The sequence below is a fragment of the Equus asinus genome, chromosome 21, assembly GCF_041296235.1.
Source record: "Equus asinus isolate D_3611 breed Donkey chromosome 21, EquAss-T2T_v2, whole genome shotgun sequence".
NCBI lineage: Eukaryota > Metazoa > Chordata > Mammalia > Perissodactyla > Equidae > Equus > Equus asinus.
This window is the reverse complement of record NC_091810.1, coordinates 45,745,484-45,759,522: the sequence shown is the minus strand read 5'-3', so window position 1 is coordinate 45,759,522 and position 14,039 is coordinate 45,745,484. Positions and strand designations below refer to the sequence as shown.

General features: G+C 47.0%; 1 protein-coding gene across 18 annotated transcripts in view; it reads left to right on the top strand.

Moving 5' to 3' along the window:
• Nucleotides 1–14,039, top strand: part of CACNA1D (calcium voltage-gated channel subunit alpha1 D) — a 319,702-nt gene that overhangs the window by 238,661 nt on the left and 67,002 nt on the right. For 17 of the 18 annotated variants that reach the window (XM_070492885.1, XM_070492880.1, XM_044755118.2 and 14 more), the window contains 7 exons: nucleotides 1,783–1,897; nucleotides 2,417–2,486; nucleotides 3,342–3,408; nucleotides 4,133–4,280; nucleotides 6,361–6,490; nucleotides 9,787–9,846; nucleotides 12,489–12,595. In XM_070492885.1, the coding sequence (XP_070348986.1) occupies nucleotides 1,783–1,897; nucleotides 2,417–2,486; nucleotides 3,342–3,408; nucleotides 4,133–4,280; nucleotides 6,361–6,490; nucleotides 9,787–9,846; nucleotides 12,489–12,595 (697 nt within the window). The remainder of the gene's footprint in view (nucleotides 1–1,782; nucleotides 1,898–2,416; nucleotides 2,487–3,341; nucleotides 3,409–4,132; nucleotides 4,281–6,360; nucleotides 6,491–9,786; nucleotides 9,847–12,488; nucleotides 12,596–14,039) is intronic. The other variant, XM_070492877.1, reaches the window with a different exon arrangement.

The following is a 14,039-nucleotide window of genomic DNA, read 5'->3' as shown; positions in this document are numbered from 1 at the left end:
ATTAACTCTTTAGGCCACAGCAATATACCGGCCTTAAGTCTGCAGAGAAGTATTCCTGGGCCGCTCTATCTGGTTACACGTCGTGTTTTCTTTGCAGCACATGTATCACTATCTGAAATGCTTAAATAGTTTATGTTCTGTCTCCCTCGACTAGAAGAGACGCTGCCTGGGAGCTGGACTCCAGTCTGCTGTTTGCTCCCATAGCCCCAGCACCTGGAACAGTGCCTGGCACATCAGAGGTGTTTGGTGGATCTTCCCTAATGAGTTCCTTAGCCCACCTCTGTTCAGGAGGGTCTGGGTAATGAATGCCTCTAAATAGAGATGATGGGTACTTAGAGGTTTATAACTTGTAAGACTTTCCTATGGTTTATCGCTCTGGATTTGCTTTCCACTACCTCAAAGGGTGTAGTGTTATTGCGAGACTAGAGATGTGTTGTTTCTTCATTGAGATCGTTAGTAGGAATTCTCTGTATGGTTAGTCCCAACACTAATCCCTTTCTGAGCTACGATTACCCCACGGCGGTCAGAGGAGTGCTGCGTTATGGAGCCCTCGCCCGGCTCAGGACAAACTGCTTCCCCAGGCTTGTTGCAGCTCTGTTTAAGGAGTAGTCTAGCATATCAAAGGCGTTTTGAAAGGCCTAATACAATTCGCTCATGTTTCCATCCTCTTTAAAGACTTGAATAGATTAGTCAAGCCTGAGGTCCCCTGTAAGTGCTCCCCTCATCGGGCCTTGTTAGGTTAAGCCTGTTTACATGTTCGGCAGCCGTCCTGAGATTTCACATTGCACTGGGCGTGTGGCACAGTGGTTCGCCTCTCCTGTCTCAGGGTCCCTGGGCTCCTTCAGTCTTGCATGCATATGACCATATGTCAGCCAGAGAGAAGCTTCAGTTAGAGGAGAGCCATCTTGACTTACTGCCCTTTGACCCTGTGCTTGTCAAAAATGTACTTAACTTCTAGTAAATAAGAAACAGGCATCTTTTGATTTGGGAAGATTGTTCAGAATTTTTTTTTTCAGTCATTCCAGGAAACCACACATACAGCATTATAGTAAGAATCGAAAACCCGCTAACTTGTTTAATCACCTAACTTTTTACTGTTTGAAAAAATAATAATTCAACCACAGTAGCCAAAGATCTAGCCACAGTGGGGCTACTCAAATGAGTAGGCCGGCATGTCTGGCAATAAGTCAGGCATGCTGTAGTCAGTCACTGTTTGTGGAGTGAATGAATGAGTGAGGTATCTGCAGACTGAGGGCCGTTTCAGATAAGAAAGGCTCGGACTGTCTCCTGCAATGGGATCACCACTTGTATGGTGTGTAGCCTTAAAGGTGTCTGTTTTGGAAAGCATGACCCAGATCGATGTTATGGGTTTGTGTCTTTTAAAAGAAACCAAATGCATGAAGTGTAATGCAAAATGCATGAAAGCACCATTTATGTTATTGGTTGTTTCACACAATGTGTATCAGCTGTAGATACCTAGATGTATAGAGACATGCACACATGCACTGACACGGAAGGAAATGGTCAAGTTTGTAGGTTTTCACAAGTTTTAGTGAATCTAATTTTGCTTTTTTCCAGACTGTCTTCTACAGGTTTCTAGTTTTTTTTTTTTTAAAGAAAAACACAAGGCTCTGTTCCTCTGGCTTTACCGAGAGAACACAGCACTAGGGGACAGTCCCCTGTTACCAGCCTCCTAGAACACAGAGGGGGGTGATGTTGCCCCTGTTGACCAGATGTAGTTTCATTTAGAAATGTGTTATACCCTTAAAATGTTCAAATTAGATATTCTACTGAATGTCTTCTTGGCCATCGCTGTAGACAATTTGGCTGATGCTGAAAGTTTGAATACTGCTCAGAAAGAGGAAGCCGAAGAAAAGGAGAGGAAAAAGATTGCCAGGTAACCCCATTTTTGCTTGAGCTGTTTGCTCAGGGGTCTGCCTGGGGAGCCAGCTGAAGGTGAGGCCTTGGGGGGCCACCTGGACTCCACGGCAGCTGTAGCTCGCATGGTGCTGCTTTGTGGTGATTGTGGGTGACCACGTGGGGCTAACCAACAAGGGTAGAGTCTTGGGCAGAAGCCAGGCCCTCAGCTGTCATTCTTTTGGAGCTGAGAGTAGGAGTCACACGTCCCCATGCTTAAAGAATGGCTGCGGTTAATTTTTGGCATCATAAAATAAATGATGCTTTCAGTGCTGATTAGCTCTTGGATGAGAATTTTAATAAGATGATCTGTGTAATGAATCCAGTGCACTGAGATGAGCAGGAAGCTCTGAGTGTGGGTTGTGCTATGTTCTTGCTGTTAGCATTGTTTCCAATTAAATTCCGTCCTTCATTAGGCCACTGTTGATTCAGAATCCTGATTGGTATTTTTATACGTAGCAATATGGTTACTTGGTTTCTTGTGTTCTTTTCTCTGCAGAAAAGAGAGCCTGGAAAATAAAAAGACCAACAAACCGGAAGTCAACCAGATAGCCAACAGTGACAACAAAGTGTGTGTTCTGAAGCCCTTCTCCCCTTTTTGTTTCAAAATGAGCCTGTTGATAGCACCATAGATGTACCGTTTACACAGTGAAAGTGTCCTGTATGATACTGTGGTGTGAGAGTGTGAAGCCACCATTATAGACGCTGGCTTTCCAGGGGGATTCTGAGTAAGTTTAGGCACTCACCTGGTTGTTAACCAATATTTCAACCAGTATATATTTGGCTGGTCTGACCATTTATTTTTTCTTATTGGAATTGTGTGGTCAGACCTGACCTATGTTCGTATCTTCTCAGTGGGGGGTTAAAATCAAGGATTATTAATAGGTGTCTACCCCCAGAGGAGATCTCAGGATCAGGGGGTCTGGGTGCTTAGGGCTATACTGTCAAACTTCATCCCACTTATGACAGCTCTGGATTTTTCATTTGTTTGTTCATTGAGTCAGTAAATACGTTTTGAATGGTTACTGTGTCTCAGAGACTGGGGGTCATGAATGAACAAGACTGACGAGGTCCCTGCCTGCATGGGGCTCCCAATCTAGTAGACAGACAGGAATCCACAATGTGGTTACCATACATGTCGTACATGTGGCATGTGTGACAACGCTAGGATAGGAAGAGGTGTGGATGGTGCTGGCTGACTGTGGCTGGGTAGGGGTTATACCTGTTTTCTCCTCATCTGCCCTCAGACCTTCCGTCCTAAGCAGAATCATCATCTGGGGGCGTCCGCTGTCTCTACACGCTCACTTGCATACACTGCACACTTCACCCTGTGCGCAATGGCAAGGTTGAGTCTTCACTTGGGCCCTCTGATGTGCATTTAAGTCAGAGTCTCCCCTCCTCCCAAGACCTCTCTGTCATCCTAGGTTACAATCGATGACTACCGAGAAGAAGATGAGGACAAGGACCCCTACCCGCCTTGTGATGTGCCAGGTATGGTGGTGCAGGCCAGACACAGGCTCTCAGCTCATGAGGGATGTGGCTTTGCCATCCCTCTGTGCTCAGTGGCTGTGTCTGTCGCTGGCTAACCCAGCTGGGGCACACGCTGGGATGCTGAGGCCATGGGTCTAGTCTCTTCGTGGGACAGTTAGTTCTTTTTCTTTTGGTCACAGGAAGCTTACATGAGCCAGATTCCAAGTGGTGAGGAGAAAAAGTGTAGGTGAATCCTGGCAAACCCAACTTTTGCTGGGAAATCTCTCTAGGAGGTGACCAGTTATTACTGCTCACCTGACACTTCCACGTTTGACTGGTGCCTTGATTGGCTAGTGTAGGAGGGACTATGGAGAGGGGGCCTGGGGGCTGGTGATGTGGGACTTGAAGTCCCACACGGTGTTTTCAGGCCAAAGCTGAGCAAGAGGTTACTGGGGAAACAGCCAGATGCTGAGGCGATGGCAGTGAGGACCCCACTGCAGCCACCTTACCTGTGCTCACGTCTTTAACTGCTGGGGACCTCATTGCCACAGCTGCACACACTCATGATGGGTACACTTCTCAGCCCTCTGCACACATTCAGTCCATATTCCGAAGGGATTAATGTAAGCTGATAGATTTTGTTAAAGTTTAAGCCAAATTTTCATGTGAAATTGAGAATAATCATTCAAACCCAAATGTAATCTTTGTTTATTTCATGCCTATAAAAAAAGTGTCTCATTTAAAGTAGGTGAAGAGGAAGAGGAGGAGGAGGAGGATGAACCTGAGGTTCCTGCTGGCCCCCGTCCTCGCAGAATCTCGGAGTTGAACATGAAGGAGAAAATCGCCCCCATTCCTGAAGGGAGCGCTTTCTTCATTCTTAGCAAGACCAACCCGTAAATACCCCATTTCTAGTCACATCACTGCCCCGTCTCACCTGGGGCCCTATGGGTTGCTGAGGGTGGCTGGGGATGAGGTGAAGGAAGGTGGGTCATGCCCTTTTCTGCACCTGAGTGTCAGAGCCCCCTGAGGTCCCTCCGATCCTCTTCTGCTCCAGCCTTGCCTTTGCCCTCTGTCCATCTCTTCTTGGCCTTCCCGTTCCTGGAGGGGATATAGGGGGGTCACCAGGTCCTGAGAGGAGCACCCTTCCAGATTCTTCTCCCTCTTTACCACTGCCCTGGGGCCGGCAGTGTGGAATACCTGCAGCTCAGTCAGAGCCCACGGCTCTGGTGTTCCGTGGGCCGTTAGCTGTGAAGTGTTTTCCATCCGAAGGACCCTTTTTTCATGCATGGGTCTTCTGTTAAGATGCTTTGGGGGATGACAATTTTTTGACCACTTTCTGCACACATCTTCATCCAGAGATCCAGTTTAGTTGATCATTTCTCGCTGTTGAGTTTTATAGCTATAAAGTAATATTGCTCAATGGTATTTTATGGGTTGTAGCTATTCAATCCCGCTTAATGATATTCTGCTTAAAATAGCGTTTCTAGTGTTAAAATGATAAGGTGCTCACTAGGAACGTGGTAATTACTCACAAGTACTGCAAGAGGAAGACGTTTATTTACTAGCTGGTTTCTAGGTTTTAAATCATCTGGGACTGAGTGAAATGCCAGGGGGAATAAATGGCTCCTGGAAAGGTTTCTAGAATTGCAGAAGTAGTTCTTGGCTGTCGGAGAACTCTATAATCTGCAGGCCCCGGGGAGATACAGGTGTGAAGCAGGGCCTGCTGCAGTCCTTAGGGACTTGAAGATCTGACGGCAGTTTTTACAGCTCATCACTGTTGAGAGTTTGGGTGTCTCTTAAAAAAAAAAAAAAAAAGTTATTCAACCAACGTTACCAATACCTACAGCTCACTGTATCTTACATATTGAAGGGATGGATTGATTTTCCCCCAAAGCCATGAGCACTCCTGCCTGCACAGCCCTGGGAGGCCTTCCCCAGCTGCTGACAGCTGGCAAGCCCCCCCAGGGCCACATCCCAGCATTAAGCAGCCTCACAAGGGGGGTTTGAAGCAAGGGGTCACCTTCATATAAAGTTGACTCCAGTTTGAAAAGTGAACAAGCTTTTCAAAGGAAAACCTCCATGTAGTCTATAGGCCAAGAAACAAAAAAGATCTTGAAATTCTGAAGTTAAATATTGAGGCTGAGGGTAGTCAGGTGATAACTAGCCCACTGATGGCAGGGGCAGAGGAGAGGCTCTGACGGCCATGGGGCTGTCGTGAGAGCCGGGCCGGGAGGGCTGGGCACGCGCCACCTGCCTTGCTTCACGGGACCACAGGACTCTGGTGGCTCTGTCACATGGTGCAGGAAGAACCTGTGAGATTCCTGAACGATGACATGGCTTTCACTTCACTTTCACAGGAGTGCTTGTCATGGGTCAACTCCTCCCCCGCAAAATAAAAAAATAGTACTTATGACAAAATCTCCACATAACAGGAGACCTCACCAAGCCCCGCTACTGCAGTTATATTTTCATGTAGCCCAACTGCCGGACCAGACGGGCTTGCTCTCGTTCTTAGCAAGCTGTTGCCATGAGCTCTGACCTAGTCTCCTTTCTGAGGCAGGGAAGGTAACTGGCTGGTCTTCATGTTACAGTGGGAAAATGTCACAGCCAGACTTGGATGGGGAATCTGCCCCTGGTCCTTACCAGCTGTGTCCCCTTAAGAAAGTTCTTTCACGTGCTGAAGCCTCTTTTTCTGCGCCTTTGGAAGGGTGATGATCCCCACTTTAAGGACTCAGCGAGTGATCTCTGTGGAGCACCCACACAGAGCCAGGGCACCATGGGTCCTCGGGGTCTGCCATCCTGGGGTTTCGAGGTCAGGTGGTTCTGGTTTGCTGGGTGGGGGGCATGGGCGGCACAGTGGGCAGCTGTCCTCTGCCTGACCTGTCACCCAGACGGGGCCCTGATGCTGAAGGCGCTGGCCTGTCTGCCTGGGCCCAGTCTGGGGCTGTGTCCATGCGGTGGCTTTCCCTACAGGATCCGCGTGGGCTGTCACAAGCTCATCAACCACCACATCTTCACCAACCTCATCCTTGTCTTCATCATGCTGAGCAGTGCTGCCCTCGCCGCCGAGGACCCCATCCGCAGCCACTCTTTCCGGAACACTGTAAGTTGCTGGGCGAGGATGGGCGGGTGGGCTCCCTCTGGGATCAGCACTGGCCTTGCAGGCAGAGGCAGGCAGGGCAGGGCCTGTGGAGCCTGCGAGGCTGGAAGCTAGAGTGGGCCTCTCGCTCTCTGGCAAGTGTTTTACATGTCAGGTTTATAAGTGCCAGAGAGGTTATGTTTCATCGGGACGAACCTTGATTGAATCATGTATTTTAAACTTCATTTTAAGAACTCTGCAGGAACTTATAGTGTATTCAGGGACCTGCTTCTCTTCCTCTTCATTCCTTGTTGCCAACATTTTGGTCTCTTTTCCCCTCCCCGGTCAAATTCACATCCACACCTATTTTGAGATTTTTGCCTAGTGGAATCATCCAGCAGGAGAGAAAGTAAAATTGAAACCAGGTGTGTCACATGCCCAGGAGCTCTTGTTTAGAGTTGGCAGGGAGGGCATAGCTCATGTGGACTTGCATTCAGGCAGCTACTCGGCTCCACTGCTGAGGCGAAATACAAGTTAGGGAGATGATGGGGTGTGGAATTGAGTGGGTCAGTGGAGAGGAAGAACTGTGTTTTGGTGGAGCAGGAGGAGCTTTTACAAAGAAAACAAGCAGAGAGTTAAGTTTTGTATTACTGATCAGTTTCGTAATTTAGGGATAGCACCCTTCCGCCGCATCTCCGTGGGACAGAAACTGGTCCATAAATTATTCCTTGCCTACACAGTCCCATCTTAGCAGTTCAGCTCTCAGAACAGTCTAGAGGCCAGCTTCAGGAGACGGGTAGCCTGTGGACTCCCCGGCTTTGGTGTTGTAGTGCAGTTTCAGACGGTTCCCCAGAAACCCTCCCGGGAAAGGGAGGCCCTCAAGGTGTGGAGCCGTCAGCGTCACTGCCTTGCCTGGTTGGTACTTCCTTCTGTACGTGAGATTTTTAGAGATTTGAGGACAAACACAAATCACCAGATCAGTGCCCTAGGATTTCTCTCATGACAACCAAGCCTCGTGCTGTATCTTTCCATCTCCAGTGCTCTCGGTTTGAAGCCTGGCAAACACAGAACATGGGATTGATAAAACTGCACTCTGGCATGAAGATAAAAAGAACGTTCCCCCAAGGCACATGTTGGTGTTGATGTAAAGATGAAGGCGCTGGGCCTGTCTTAATCTGTACTTTTGTTTGAGATTCCAAGGCTGTCTCTATCTAGACATTCAAATGGAACAAAGACCTTCCTGTCATTGAATTCCATCATAATAAAGAGACTCAAGAGAAAAAGCTGTTAGGAAAAAATATCACGTGACAGACTAGGTCAGGAGCTAGTCTAGAACGCAGACTGACAGAAGTTAAGTTACACGGGCCTTCATGTTCTTATTTTTTATTGTAATTACTTCCCCATGAGTTTATGCTCTCATGCTCCTTGCTGCTTTTCCCAAGAATGTTGTTATTCTTTTTTATAGATGTACATATGTATATGTGTCTTGCTTTTAAATACTATGTTTTTTTTATTGTGATAAGAACATTTAACGTGAGATCTGCCCTCTTAACAAATGTTTAAGTGTACAAGACAGCATTCTTAATGATAGGCACTATATTCTACAGTGGATCTCCAGAATTTATTCACCTTGCATGACTGAAATCTTACACCCATTGAACAGCAGCTCCCCTCCCCATTTCCTTCTCCACCAGGCCTTACAATGACCATTCTGCTTTCTGTGAATTTGACTGCTTTAGATACCTCATATAACTGGAATCACGCAGTTTTGGAGTTTTTTTTAAAACCTTAGCTGAGTTACTAGTGAAAAAGAGAATGGAGGCTGAGTGAGGAAAGAACAACTTAGATCTAAGAGCTTTGACTCCAGAAACTAGGTGGGGGTTGGCTCGTGGGCAGCACTGTCTTTCTTGGTGGCCCGGGGGCTTTTCAGCATTAACAGTCCTGCTGGGACCCAGGAGGGAATAAAGGGGAGGGGGCAGGGGTCTAGTGTACTGGAAATACCTTTCATTGTTTCTAGTCAGAAACACAGATACACAGAAGTGTTCAAGCAAAATGTATAAATCCAGAAGCAGAAACAGTTTGGACGATGAACACCCTCTAAAGAGAGAACCTTAGCTGACGGGAGCTGGCCTGTGAAGCAGAGGTCCTCACCTTATTGTAACAGCAAAGGACCCCTGAGGTGGATCCCACACTTAAACAGCAGGGCCTGTGGGTCTTGACTAGCATTCCACGGGCTTTGCTCCTTGCTTAACAACACCTGTGACTGGCTGCGTGGCCTGAGCAGCTGCCCCTCTTCCCAGCGTCCGCGTCTGTTAAGGGGAAGGAGTTGGCCTGGGTGATCTCCATGGTCCTCTCCAGCTGTGATCTCTTCAGTTCTTTCAAACCATAGTGCATAGTTGTCGTGAAGATAAACAGCCAAGACAGCCTCTTCTGCTGGCAGAGTCTCGGCTGCCATCTTTGTGGCTGAGGGTTCCCTGCGAGCAGCCTTAGTTGAGTGGTCAGACTTCCTGCTGCTGGCCCACATGCCCCGCCCTCCTATCCCTGTGGCTCCCAGTAGACTCAGGGCCCCCAGAAGGGGTTGGCAGGACTTGGTTGGTTGGAGAGTAGAAGGTATTTTCAGGAATGTGATAAAGTAGCCTGGGCAGATAATTGAGAGGCCAAGTCAGTCATTCTTTGAGTGGGTCCAGCGAGGTAAAAACCCGCCTTGGGAGGGAGCAGTGTTTGATGCAGAGCAAGAGGATAAGTGAAACTCTTCCTTACACATTTATCCAGCCGGCACATTGGTGGGGGAAGGGTGTTTACTCCCTGACTAAACGGACTGGAATTGGAGGAGACACGTGAAAGCTGCTGGCCCCATGTGATGCCACTTTCCATCTTTATTTACATTTCTCCACCAATCTGAAGCTCAGCTGGATAGCAACATATTTCATTCAGCCAAAAATGCAGTTAAAAATCTAGAATGTGTGTAAGACTCTAATTTATCTGGTGCCACAAGTAATTTGTCACTGTAGTGCTCCGATGAGCAAAGGTTATTAATAAAGCACTTTTAGAAATGAGCCTCTGTCTGTCCAAGACATGAGACCGGGAAGAGAGCCTGAGTGGTTAAAGGAGGTAAGTATTCCCAGATGCTCTTCGTTTGGTCATAAAGATGAGCTGTAATTGGACCAAATGGGGCATTTATGAGCATCTCGGCACTTACCTCCAGAGTGGCGGGCTTACCCAAGGAGAACAGTCTCTGAGCGCACGTAGGGGTTCCACCCAAGGGCATGTGGCTGTTTGTCCGGATGCTTTTTCTCATGTCCGTGTGTTGTACCTTGCAGATACTGGGTTACTTTGACTATGCTTTCACAGCCATCTTTACTGTTGAAATCCTGTTAAAGGTAATGGCTTTTCCATTGATCCTCACATACCCTAAAGCAGCTGTAGCAATAATAGTTGCAATTCTTTGTTTACCTTCCAGATGCTAGGTTACGCAGATTATGTCTTCACTGGTACTTTTGCATTTGAGATCGTTTTGAAGGTAACAGGTTCCACAGCAGTGTGTCTAAGGGGCTGCTCCTGCGTGTGACACACAGCAAAGAGGCGTGACGTGCTTTCAATTATTTTTATTTTTTGTCTTTTGTGATCAAGCTATACTTATTTTTTCATCCAAAGAATTTTTTCCTATAACAATTCAACTTATTTTTGCTATTTCTTTTCAATCTTGGAATGCATGTAGAAGCTACTTTGGCTTCATAATAGTGATTGGAAATTATATTTTGCTCTTTTTTTTTTTTTATATTCTCTGAAATATGTCAACTGACAACAGGGTACATCACTACGTGTGAACTTTCTTCCACCCTTCCTGAGGTCAAAGTCAGAGGAAAAGCATTTCTCCTGTGAAGGGAATGTCTCTCTTTTCATTTCTTTGACTGAATTGTTTTCAGTGTCCTAAAATAGTAGCACACTATTTTCTTGCAACAGGATTTGCAAGATAACTTGGGTCTATTTGTGTTAAGGTATTTTTATGTCTGTTTTAATGGATGGGCTTACATTTAAACAAATCAAAAGAGCATCCTTTGGACAGGGCGCCCTAAATGTACTGCCCATGCATGAGCTGACAGTTGCCGTTGCTGCATGTGGTTTGTGTACTGATGGTGAAGGCCACCCTCGGGGATCTCATTCCTTCTGTACTCAGAGGTCTGGAGACCCACAGCAGAGAGCCAAGAACCCCCCAGACTTGCTAAATGGCGTGGGTCCTTGCTGTGCTGGAACAATGTGGCCCATGACAACTGTCAGAGCAATCAGCCCTTAGTGGGGAGACAAGCTGAGAAATGAGGACTTCTGACCACAATTTTCTTTAAACCATTTTGGGTTTTTTTGTGTGCACATCTCAGGAAAAAAATGTATTTTGTGTTAGTCTACTGTAGAACTTGGGCTCTTCACAAAATCTTTCAGAAAATGAAACCTCAGTTAATGTTGCCAGAGAATGGGCTATTTAGACATTTTCTTTTCCTTTTTGGTTAAGGAAAATATTAGCACAAAACCAACCACCCTCTGTTTAAAGCTTTTTTAAAAACCTAAAAATTTGAGTTTATTTTCCTGCCTTTAAGCCAGTGAATTTGGCCGACAGTCCTTTCCTAAGGGAGACCAGTGCCTGGGTCAGTGAGCATGTTCCAACACGGTCTCCATGGTAAGGGGCAGAGATGCAGAAGGCACAGGGCTGGAGTGCAGGGACATCACCCGGCCCCTGCTTGATCCTGAGCTGCTTTGTTTTTTTTTTTTTTTTGAATTTGCCTTCTCCTCAAACTGAGTGGGGAAAAGTTCTACTTAGTCTGTTAGCCTGGTTAATTGAGGTTTTATTTTACTTTCCACCTTTTTACATTGTTAAATGAATGTAGTTACTCTTGGGCTTTGGGGCAAATGAGATACAGGTTTATATCAAAAAAAACAATTATCGCTTTTACATTTCTGTATTTTCACCTCAGTGACTTAAATCTTCCGAGTCATTCTTCATTTCAAAAGTATTTTAAGAGGGTGGAAAATAAGCTAAAACAAGAAGGATTCAGAAAATGGAGATTCACTGAGAAGCATCTAACATCAGAAATGGTGGTTCCTGGCGGCCTTGGGAAGATTTGGAACACTGTTTTGGTTATTTGGTTAAACCATTTGAAATTGCCATTTTTGTAGGTCACAAAGATAAATGTTGGCCATTTCATGTAGTCCATTGTAATTAGTTCCCAACTCTGCTTCTCCTCTCCTGTAGTCATCTGAGCCTTCTCCCACTTTTTTTTTTTTTTTTTAAATAGTGAATTCTATGTGTTTTGCTGTTTTTACTCTAGGGAACTTCCTCATGAAATTCCTTTTCCATCGCTAGTAGGAACCTCCCTGGGGCACCCACACTGTGGGCTCCGGGTACACATGGCATGTGATTAGAGAGTGGTGAGACGCATGTGACACTTCCTTGCCATGCGTTGCATGAGCTAGAGCAACTGGCCTTGGAGGAACCCTCTAAAGTATGGCTAAGGACTGCCAGGAACAGTAACGGGCCTACCTGACAAAAGGAGGCAAGTTTCCATGTCAGCGGAGCCTGTGAGCACTGGACCCCAGTGCTTTTTCTAGCCCCCACGGGGAAGGCTGGGTTGGACCTCGGGCTCTCCTGGGGTCTCAGAAGGGCCAAAGCCGGTGCTTTGGGGAAGCCGGAGTTGTCTGGGCAGCAATTACGTCCTCACGAGCGTGGTCATGTGGACTCTCTCCTGAGACAGACTCTTTGGACATGCCAATGATGCATTCATATTTGAAATTTGTCATCACTGTCATAAAGTCTGGATTGGTCTCTTCTTTTACAATGTATCGGAAGTCAGCTGCCCTTTTTCAATTTTTAAACAAATGATTCAGTTGCTCTGCCCTGTTGGTTTGTATTTCTGGCTTCTTAACGCACACTGTTCATAAAGTCATAATTTCCTCGAGGTTTTGTAAAGAGCCCAGGTTTCTTTTCCTCTAGAGAGAACAGACAGTAAATCACTCATGATTCTGCTTATAGATGACGACCTTTGGAGCTTTCCTCCACAAAGGGGCTTTCTGCAGGAACTACTTCAATTTGCTGGATATGCTGGTTGTTGGGGTGTCTCTGGTGTCATTTGGGATCCAGTAAGTATTCTGTGTGCATGTGTACACAGGACTGTGGAGCAGGATGGTTTACGTGAGGAATTTTTACATAGTTCATAAAGGCTGGGCAATGTGTGAATGATTACATTTAGTTATCTGGGAAATCTTAATTTGTGCCCATGCCAGAAAGCATTGGGACAACTCATGCTCTTGTGTTTCTCTTTTTCTTTGCATGCCTTCTGCTAGGTTATTACTCTCTATGATAATTGCTTTCAAAAGAGGGGGAAGAAGTCTTGACTGGGGGAGGGAAGCTGGCTTCCGGTTTGGGTTCCTCCAGGAGCTGGTCCTAGGGCCTTGAGGGCATCTCTCCTAGGATCTCAGTTCCCCATCTGTACAGGAGGGGCTGGGACCAGCTTGAATGTTGAAGCCTTCCCTTGATCTCCAGGCTATATCAGCTGCTATGACCCTTTTTTTTTTTGGTCACTAAAACTTTCAGCCAGGCAGGGACGAGGCTGCAAGTCAGGGCCCTAGGGCCTTTCCATAGCATTTAGGGATTTCTGGTGGAAAATAATCCGAGTTGCACATTGCCTGCCTACCATACTCAGGGGTCAGGGGTAGAGGCTCCAATGGGAGCATCCAGGGGTGGCCTTGCTTTTCTGCTGACATATAAGCACCTCTGCTCAGGTGCTGACCATCAGTACCCCCATATGAGAGCACATGAGTTCACACGACCTCTGAGCTAAAGGTGAATGGGGAGCCTCATTCTCCTCAGAAGACCGAGGATGCCTGCCTGAAACGGCCCCCTGTTGATCCTCCTTACCTTCCACCACTGTTCGGGGGAAAGAGGCCTGTCGTCACAGCTTAGGACTTTCTCACTAGTGTCTTTGCAACTCCTATAGACTCCCTGCTGCAGCCCTTGCCCACTGCCTTCTGAGCGTGTGGTGTGGCCACACTCAGCTGCCTGCCATGCTAAATGAGCTGCCTTCTCTCGTCTAGGGCCTTTGTAGGGGCTGTTCCCTTGGCTGGAGCCCTTTCTCCTTTTGTCTACCTAACCCCTACCTACCTGGGACTCACCTGGATATCACCTCCCTAGGGGACCTTCCCAGGCTCCCCAAGGTTGTGCTCCCCCAGCACCGCAGGCTGCATCACCTCCGTTGTGATACGTGCCATGCTGGGTTGTGATTGCCTGTCTCTCCCGCTGAACAGTGGAGCCCTGGAAGGCCAGAGAAGCCCAGCACCAGAGCACTGCAGCAGGTCTCCACCCTCAAAGCAAAACCAAACAAAACTGCAGCCTAAAAGCCAAATACTACCTACTGTTTACATCAAGTGAAAAGAACAAAGCAAATCCTAAGTCCTGTTTGTGCTGCATTCGCTGTGTGCTAAGGCGCAGGGCCCGTGGGCCTCGCTCAGGAGGGGCTGTGTGGTGAGGACTGGAAGGAGGAGGCCCTTCATGTGTGAGTTGTGGGGTGAGATTCGCTCAGCTCCT